General features: G+C 40.0%; 1 protein-coding gene and 1 long non-coding RNA gene across 5 annotated transcripts in view; one reads left to right on the top strand and one right to left on the bottom strand.

Moving 5' to 3' along the window:
• Nucleotides 1-776: 776 nt before the first annotated feature.
• Nucleotides 777-2,545, bottom strand: LOC148973566 (uncharacterized). The gene is made up of 3 exons (XR_016146690.1): nucleotides 2,387-2,545; nucleotides 1,850-1,932; nucleotides 777-1,761 (listed from the first exon to the last, which is right to left on the bottom strand). It is a non-coding gene; the product is annotated as an uncharacterized LOC148973566 (long non-coding RNA).
• A 40-nt stretch (nucleotides 2,546-2,585) lies between these two features.
• rab3gap2 (RAB3 GTPase activating protein subunit 2 (non-catalytic)) overlaps nucleotides 2,586-9,686 on the top strand; it is a 29,057-nt gene continuing 21,956 nt past the window's right edge. For 2 of the 4 annotated variants that reach the window (XM_089120377.1, XM_089120376.1), the window contains exons 1-9: nucleotides 2,586-2,886; nucleotides 3,603-3,688; nucleotides 4,224-4,344; nucleotides 4,446-4,527; nucleotides 4,810-4,857; nucleotides 5,383-5,458; nucleotides 5,657-5,758; nucleotides 5,881-5,980; nucleotides 6,122-6,220. In XM_089120377.1, coding sequence (XP_088976503.1) covers nucleotides 2,775-2,886; nucleotides 3,603-3,688; nucleotides 4,224-4,344; nucleotides 4,446-4,527; nucleotides 4,810-4,857; nucleotides 5,383-5,458; nucleotides 5,657-5,758; nucleotides 5,881-5,980; nucleotides 6,122-6,220 — 826 coding nt within the window. In that variant the 5' untranslated portion in view covers nucleotides 2,586-2,774. The remainder of the gene's footprint in view (nucleotides 2,887-3,602; nucleotides 3,689-4,223; nucleotides 4,345-4,445; nucleotides 4,528-4,809; nucleotides 4,858-5,382; nucleotides 5,459-5,656; nucleotides 5,759-5,880; nucleotides 5,981-6,121; nucleotides 6,221-9,686) is intronic. The other 2 variants (XM_089120378.1, XM_089120375.1) reach the window with 2 other exon arrangements.

Below are 9,686 nucleotides of genomic sequence, written 5' to 3'. Positions count from 1 at the left end.
CACATAGCAGTTGCTTCATTTAAGGGGTGTAGTCCTGGTCAAGACAGTCTTCTGAACTCTAAACTGAATGTCAGAATGGGAAAGAAACGTGATTTAAGCAATTTTGAGTGTAGCATGGTTGTTGGTGCCAGACGGGCTGGTCTGAATATTTCACAACTACAAAAAATGTTACTGGGATTTTCATGTACAACCATTTCTAGGGTTTACAAAGAATGGTGTGAAAAGGGAAAAACATCCAGTATGCGGCAGTCCTGTGGGCGAAAATGCCTTGTTGATGCTAAAGGTCTGAGGAGAATGGGCCGACTGAGTCAAGCTGATAGAAGAGAAACTTTGACTGAAATAATCACTTGTTACAACCGAGGTATGCAGCAAAGCATTTACGCCACAACACGCACAACCTTGAGGTGGATGGGCTACAACAGCAGAAGACCCCACCGGGTACCACTCATCTCTCCACTACAAATAGGAAAAGGAGGATGTTCACTTTAGGCCCTTTAGTGCCAATTGCCACTGCCTACCTGAGCATTGTTTCTGACCATGTCCATCCATTTATGGCCACCATGATGTACCCATCCTCTGATGGCTACTTCCAGCAGGATAATGCACCATGTCACAAAGCTCGAATCATTTCAAATTGGTTTCTTGAACTTACTTGACGATTTGTTCAATGTACTAAAATGGCCCACACAGTCACCAGATCTCAACCCAATAAAGCATCTTTGGGATGTGGTGGAACGGGAGCTTTGTGGCCTGGATGTGCATCCCAGAAATGTCCATCAACTGCAAGATGCTATCCTATCAATATGGGCCAACATTTCTAAAGAATGCTTTCAGCACCTTGTTGAGTCAATGCCACGTAGAATTAAGGCAGTTCTGAAGGCAAAGCGGGATCAAACACAGTATTAGTGTGGTGTTCCTAATAATCCTTTAAGTGAGTGTAGTTGTGGTGTAGACTTGATTCATAGAATCAAAACGATTGTTAAAGCTTTATTAGTTACTGAGATAGTAGTAGACTTTCTTGTTTTGAATGTGAACACTACATTCCAATATTATAAAAACAAGGCTTTTTGGAAAGCAGTTGTTTGAGGTTGTTTCATCATTACTCCCATATTATTCTGTGAAATTTCACCCAAAAAAACATTAAATATGTCTGCACCTTTATAGACTGTTTATGTGGAATTCAAATTCCATCTCATCAATAGAAGGTCAGCCAATTCTTCAGTGTTGGATTTAATCTAATTTAATTTATTTCATTATTAGTATTCAAGGTATAACAAGGTTATATGGAACATTTTATTCCAGGAGCAATAAAAGGTCACCTGGTCAAAGGACATGCATGTCTCACCTGACAAATTGTTTTAATTCTGTTTTAATTGTAGTGAATTTAAACACAAGCCTCATTTGTTTTCCATACCAAAAAAAGGGAAGTTTCATTCAGTGTTTCACCATTATTTTTTCACACTTAATCCCAGTGCATCCATCAGTGTTGGGCACCCTCTCCACCAATTTACCCCCTACAGGAGCTGTTATCCAGGCCCAGATTGTGTTCACTGCCCCCCTGAATGGCCCATTAAAGAGGCAGCCACACAGAAGGAAGCAGGGCAGGACCACGTGCAGTTCTGCCAGGAGCCAGACAAACAGCAGGAAGACACCGGCTGTCAGCAGCTGGAGTGCCACTCTCCCTGCACAGATCTCACTCAGCCAACATCCCAGCTGGCTGTTTTTCAGCAACTGAACCAGCCCGTTGTCCCTGACCCTGTTCTGTGAGGTGAAGGAGATTGATCAGTGACAGGCCCAGTCAACACATGCAGGAGTAGCTCCTAATGCCTAATGCATGTTTCTTTATTACCTGTTGGTCTTGAGTTGAAAGCTGACATCTGTTAGATGTCTTCATGAAGACCTTTTTGGCTCTCTTCTCCATGATCAGGTTTCCTGAGGAGAACATTTTATTCTGTGAGTAAATCGCTTTATTATGTTCTTATAATGTTAGGCACTTATATACATTAAGGCTGCTGGTATTATAAATCAGATTTTTGCTATAACGGGTAAACAAGTGAATAATTAAATCACTAACATTTAGACACCAATAAAAATGAAGGTATATTTTAACAGAAAGACTTTATGCTCCCAGAATATTTATATTTATAAAATGTTATTTAATTGCTGAAAATTCTATAATTACAATATTTTTATGGTTCTTAACCTATAATTATATAATAATTGTAGTGCCCTTTAAATTTCGATGAAAAGCCTATTATAGACTACCGGTATGTATCATAAAATAATAATAATAATATTAAAAAAAATTATAAAAAGAAAATGTAACATCTAACCCATGGTGTGTATATACTTTTCTTATCTAAGGGTGCTTAAATAACCAACATACCTGAATGAAAGGATCGATTATGTTCTCCTCAGAGGACAAAATCCGGAAAGAAACTGTTTTAACAAATTAAATAAAAACAGTGCTCTGCACTGAGTCTGACATTCTTCGATTTGTATTGTGTGCATGTCCTCCAGGGCAGCAGGAGGCAGCAGCGCGACTAGCGTGTCTATAGCGGATGTGGATGTGTCATTTTCCCAAACTCACATCACAACAACACACTGACACCTCAACTGGATTTCATGACCCGCTCTGGTCCAAAAAACAGTCAATACCCTCACAGACCTTACTGACAGGCTCATAAACACACTAAGAGGTGGTACGTGTTTCGGACGGTGGGTTTATGTCGTAGAATCCGCAGGTTTTGGGCCCGGTTCGTTCCGCCCGAATCATGTCCTGCTGCCTGCTGGAGTTCGGCCGGGTCCAGGAGCTCAGACAGGTGCGAGAGTTTCTGTTCCCCAAGCACAAGAAAGCCGGTCCGGAGGAAGAGAAAACACAAACAGGTAGCTACTGCTGAAGTCAGTCTGAATATGTATGTAAGGTCCAGTATAATCATGATGGTTCTCCTGCACTGCGGTTGTTCTGTGATTTATGTGTGTCAGTGAGGGTGTTGATGGTTGGTAGAGTTGAAAAGTGTATGTCCGAAAGCTAAATGCTGAACGAAACGGTCACAAACAACAACAACAACAGTATAATTAACCTACTAAATATATAAATGCAAAAAAAAAAAAAAAACTCTGTGAGAGGTAGATTTGGAGTTAGGGCATATAAAATAAACTGATTTTATAGTAATCTAATGCTTTGTCAATGGAAAGTATGTGGGTGAATTTAGATAAAATAAAATGTGTAAAAAGTGATTTTTCAGACTGGTGCAGAATAACTTATTCACTCCCTGCAGAGAGGAAGGGAGGTGTGTTTGCCCTTGGTGAGTGAGTCATCCTGCAGAAAGATTCTGAGGCACATGACTGCGTTTGAGACAGTGAATGAATGAGAGTCCAATGAAGAGAAAGACAGGAAAAGAAAAGGGATGGGACCTTTATAGTGACGTGAGGGAAAAATGAATATGCATGGTATTAAAGATAGAGAGAAAAAGAAGAAGAATGTGAATAAGCTCTAACAGAGGTTAAAGGAGCGGATTGAGCCGACTGTAATAGTGAATAGATTAATCCTTGCTGGTGACATTTACAGAACATCATATTCTCTCTCTCTCTCTCTGTAGAGAATGAGTTAACATGGGATGACTCGGACTGGGGCTCCTGGGAGAATCCTGACGGTAAAGAGGATGGAGCTCAGGTTTGTATTAAGGTTTGTATTAAAGGATTGGAAGACTCAAAACTGAAAATTATGTTATAATTTACACAAATTGCAAATGAGAAACGACCGCATACCAAAATGCATCAGAAATTGCATTTAAAAACTCTTAATTAGCTACATTTCGCTCTCACAACCTTCATCAGGCATGCACAAATTTTCAAACTCATCCCATTTAAACGAACAGTATGTAATTTTTGGCCAACAGGGATCACTAATATCTTACAATAACAAAGGCGTATATCGATGACGCAAAGCATCAAGCGGAATTATGGATCTTGTCGTCAAGCTTATGATGTCAAACTTTCATGTTCACTAATTTATGTTCACTAAAAACTTTGCTAATAAAGAGTTTTTAAATGCAAGTTCTGATAGTGTGCGGGAGTTTCTCGTTTGCAGATTGTCGACCGATCTTTTTTGGTCTTTTTTCCAATGCACCTATTATCTGCAGGTGTGTTATTTTTTTTATTTTATTTTATATATGAATCACTCAAATGAAATGTCATTCCAAACCTGTGTGTTCCCTTAGGCTGAGGAGGAGGAGCAGCAGCAGCAAAGCGCCCCCTGGCTGCAGGACTGTGTTCTGTCTCTCTCGCCCTGCTCAGATCTACTGGTCATTGCTCAAGAGCATAAAGCCACATTTCTCTCTGGTACATGCATACAGTACTGATCAATCTCTTCTTTATTGCTTATTGGTTACGAATTGGTATAACATATAGACTGATTGATTCATTAATTGGTTGATTGGCAGCAAAGTGGCGGACAGCTGAAAGTGGACAGGAGGAAATGGCCCTAACTGTGACCTGGAGTGGAACGCTGAGCATTGATGAGGGGTGAGAGATGAAATAGGAGAGGGCAGGGTCAGGTTTGGATGGTTTTATGGGAAATAACATAAAGGGATTTAATCCCACAAAGAAGAAAGGACGAGGACAAGACAAATACAGAATTGGGCAATATTATAAGTAGAGGGGTTTCTTAACATTTAATAAAATATGTTTATAATAAGAGGGATTGTAATAAATAGAAAGCTCAGAGGCAGAAGAACAAAATAAAATAAAGATAATGTTTTTTATTTTTTTCATTGTTTCTCAATTTTCTGTCTGCTCTTTTCACAGAGAGTGTATTAGTAGTGTTATCTGTATTCCGTTGGCCAGTCAGAAGAGGTAAGAACATCACGGTCACACACACACACACACTCCTGTATAAACAGATCTACTCTTTCACATACATTACTGTTCAAATGTTTAGGGTCAATAAGATTTTTAAATAGAAAAAATATATTACTTTCTAGCAAGCACACATTAATCAGATCAAAGACAGACTTTTCAAATAAATTGAATCTATTACTTTCTATTCATCAAAGGATTCTGAAAATGTCCACAAAAATATTAAGCAGCACAACTGCTTTTAACATTGATGATAATAATAATAAATGTTTCTTGAGAAGAAGAGGGAAAAAAGAATGGCTGCTTGAAATTCAGCGTTGCAATTACATTAATAAATTATATTTTAAAATCTATTAAAGTGGAAAACTGTTGTTTTAAATTGTAATAATATTTCCAAGCATTACAATTTTTACTGTATATTTGATAAAATAAATGCATACATGGTTAGAATTAGAGACTTTTTTTCAAAAATATCTCCAAACTTTTGAATGGTAATGTATGTGCTGCTCATTATCTGTTTAGAAGTTCTACCGGCCGACCCGACTGGACCTGTATTGTGGTTGGATTCAGCTCAGGTTATGTCCGTTTCTACACAGAGGTACTGCAATGTTTTCTGATCTATAAACTCACCAGCTGAATTGGACTAATGCATTAGTAATAAACAGTAATATATGAAAAATCATGAATCATGAAAAATCAATATTTCATTTTACCAGTAATTAAAGCCAGACCAGTATCAAAGCAGACAATCCACTGGTCTTATCCATCATTTGTGTGTGTGTGTGTGTGTGTGTAGAGTGGTGTTCTTCTGTTGGCCCAATTGTTGCATGAAGATCCTGTGCAGCGACTTAAATGTCGCACCTATGAGATTCCACGTCACCCTGGAGTAACGGAACAGGTACTGATAACTCTTACATTGACTGATTTGTTCAAAGTAATTCTTAGGTTACACATGACACCTTAACTTAAACAGCAGACCAAACTAGGCTGATGATGTTGAAATGTCTATCTCTCTATCAGCATGAGGAGCTCAGTATTTTGTACCCAGCAGCCCTGGTCACCATTGATGGCTTTAGTCTCTTCCAGTCTTTACGTGCCTGTCGAAACCAGGTTGCCAGAGGTAAGAGAGAGTGCTGGTGTATGAATGTGTATCAGGCTTTCACCAGATAATACTGTGGCCTGGAATGCCTTACATATTTTGCCTTTCATGTTATTTGTTTTCATCTCTTTTATTCCCTGTATCTATCCCTTTGCCTTTTAGCGGCAGCAGCAGGAAGTGATGTCATCCAGCCTCCACCACTGGCCTATAAGAAATGGGGCCTACAAGATATGGACACAATTACAGACCATTCTAGCATTGGTAAGAGAGATTTCTTTTTTCATTTTCTTTTTTATGTTTTTGAACAGAAAGCCATTGCACAGTAGAAAAACTGGTAATATACACTATCGTTCAAAACTTTGGGGTCGCTAGTATATGGAAGTAAAATAATGGCAAATGTTTTCGAAATTTAAAAGCTTGTTGAATTGCACTACTTATGTATACATATACAAAAATATGCATTGCACTAACCATGCTTGCATTTTAATGCATTGTATTTTTAGGGCTGAAAACATGGTTGTATACTTAAACTGTAAATATTTAAATTCTAAAAATCTCGCACACATTTTCATTATTAAAACTTCAATAATCCATTTTCACCTTTCAGATTTCATTTCCAAAATATTAATTCTGGTTAAAAATACCCAACCTATAATATTCATTTTATTTCACCTTACAAATTCGCTTCCAGAAATTCAGTGGTTCAAATTCAACAGAATATTCAACCTTTCACATCCGGGAACTGCAGGAATAGCAGTAGAGTACTGATTGATAATCTCCATCCATCTGCTGTTAGTCGACCTCACCCACAGGTGGTGCCTGCGGCTGTTGACGAAGACTAAAGGCCAATTTATACTTCTGCGTCGAGGGTACGCCGTAGTGTGCGGCGTTGGCTACGCACGTAGGCGACGCCGTTGTGAGCATTTATACTTCTGCGTTCAGGTCTTGGTTGCTCTGCAGTACGGCTCCGAAACGCTAGTTGGCGGCGGAGAGTTTTAATGTTCCACTGTGTTTAGATTCCTCGCGGCTAGGTTACTACGAGTGAAAGAGAGCTGATCATGTTGGAATTGGAGCTTATTAAGGTGGAAAAACAGTTCACTTTAGTGAAATTACTAAAACTGAAAGGCAGAAATGAGAGAAGACTTCGGAGGAGATGAAACTTGTGGAAATCATAGACAGTGGTGGAAAAGCGTGAGAAGGTACGTGCGGAAATGCGTAGGAGGAAATGCGATGCTACCAAGCCGACCAATCACCGATCTTGCGGTCCGCGTCGTCGCGACGTGTAGTTACATTTTTGAAGGCCAATTTATACTTCTGCGTAGGGTGCGCGCAGTAGGTACGGCGTAGCATACGCACAGACGCGTCCCATACCGCGTACCCTTCCGCGTTGCCTGACGCGCACCTCTTCAAAAATGTAACTACACGTCGCGACGACGCGGACCGCAAGATCGGTGATTGGTCGGCTTGGTAGCATCGTATTTCCTCATACGCATTTCCGCACGTACCTTCTCACGCATTTCCACACGTACCATCTCCTCCGACGTCTTCTCTCATTTCTGCCTTTCAGTTTTAGTAATTTTACTAAAATGAACTGTTTTTCCACCCCAATAAGCTCCAACTTCAACATGATCCACTCTCTTTCAGTCGCTATTGCTTGTAGTAACCTAGCCGCGAGGAATCTAAACACAGTGGAACATTAAAACCCTCCGCCGCCTCCTAGCGTTTCGGAGCAGTACTGCAGAGCAACCAATACCTGAACGCAGAAGTATAAATGCTCACAACGGCGTCGCCTACGTGCGTAGCCAACGCCGTACACTACGGCGTACCCTCGACGCAGAAGTATAAATTGGCTTTGAGGAGGTGCGCGTCAGGCGACGGCGAAGGGTACGCGGTATGGGACGCGTCTGTGCGTATGCTACGCCGTACCTACTGCGCGCACCCTACGCAGAAGTATAAATTGGCCTTAAGGGCCGTTACATAGTCAACGCGAGCTACGCGAGAAAGCAACGCGAGTGACGCGAGCAACGCGCTCCCTTTCATAGTGTTAAAGCAGACGCAAGCGTCACGGGCGATGCGTAAAATGCAATACACCGGTCACGCAACAGGGGGTAGTAGATTTTTCACTGCAAACCTGAAAAAGCGGTGAAGCTCGTGAAGGCGTGCGTGGCTCTCCACAACTTTCTGGCATCCACTGAAGTGGAGTGGAGGCAGCACGTTGTGGGGGACCAGAACATGGTCGACGGACCACGGTTTTCGGTCGGCAGCAGCAGACCCTCCCGGGAGAGCGGCACTTGTCAGGGAGCAGCTGGCTGATTACTTTTTATCAGATGCTGGCGTGTTTCAATAGGCTACAGTGTGCTACGATTGGGTAGCACTGACAAATAAATTGATAAAAGTTCGATTTGAAGCATGAGTTTTTTATTATTATTTAACACTTTACACATTTTAACTTATTTGGTTTTATGTGAAAACCATTACACATTTTTTTATAATTTGGTATTATTTAAATTATGTAAAAACCATTACACATTTTAACTAATTTGGTATTTTAATTCATTAATTCATATCCATAAACCATTAATTCATATAACCAGGCTGGTAAATTTGTCACGGGCACTTTTCCAGTCCGTTTTCACCTGATTCTGTCTTTCCCATCGCGATTGCAACCTCTCTCCAGGCATTTTCCAACGCAATTTTATTTGAGTGTAGCCTACTAATTGTGATTGTGAATTCTGTCGTATAAATGCGGATGATATAAATGCGGGGATAAGCTCGTATAATTTTTCCTCCTCGCCCGCCATTGTATTCAAACCTTCTTCTTCTGTTAACAGGATATATTTGAATTAATGTACAATTCTTGCAATGTCGCCCCCACCGATAACGCATAGTATTGCGCGCATCAGTGCGTCGCGTATCAAAAACTAGGACGACACATTTGGCTACGCATCGACGCATAATGGCGGCCAAAGCGTAGCGATGCATAGCCATGCGGACGCGTATGCGTACCGATGCGTTGACTATGTAACGGCCCTTAAGCAACCTTTTCAAACAGTCATTAATTTAATTCACTAAAACAGATTTACAGAAATGGACAAGCAGTAAGAGTATGTGTGATGATTATCAGGGCCAGTAACGTTATACATGCAAAAGCGCTTTATATAGCTTAAAGGACATGTTCGGTATTTTACAATTAAAGCCCTGTTTTAAGATCGTTTCTGATGAAATAGAATGGTTAAGATTGTTTTTTTTAGACAGATGCTGCTGTCCTGAGAATTTTCAGTTTCTGTGGTTGCACCCCCCCACCTTCACAATGGTTGCATAGGTGCACAGGAACAATCCTTCATAAAACGCATAAAACTTTCGTTTACAAAGACGTGAAACTCACCGAGTGGTCTTGGGTGTTCTCTCATGCTCTCATGTCTCTCATACTCAAGACTGCTTTTAAAAATAAAAAACAGTAGAAGCAGTATTGTTGTGAAATATTTTTATCATTTTAAAAGTTGTCACATTTAAAATGTGTTTATTATTTGAATATATTTTAAAATGCTGAATCCTCAGCACCTTTACTCCAGTTTTCAGTGTCACATGACTCTTTAGAAATCTTTCTAATATACTGATTTGGTGCTCAAGAAACATTTATTCTTGTTAGTAATGTTGAAAAAAGTGGAAATGTTTTCTTTTTTTTGTGGAAATGTGATGCATTGTTTAGGATTATTTGACTAATAGA

This window comes from Pimephales promelas, chromosome 15 (assembly GCF_988280905.1).
Source record: "Pimephales promelas chromosome 15, fPimPro1.hap1.1, whole genome shotgun sequence".
Taxonomy (NCBI): Eukaryota; Metazoa; Chordata; class Actinopteri; order Cypriniformes; family Leuciscidae; genus Pimephales; species Pimephales promelas.
This window is presented reverse-complemented; position numbering and strand designations above follow the sequence as displayed.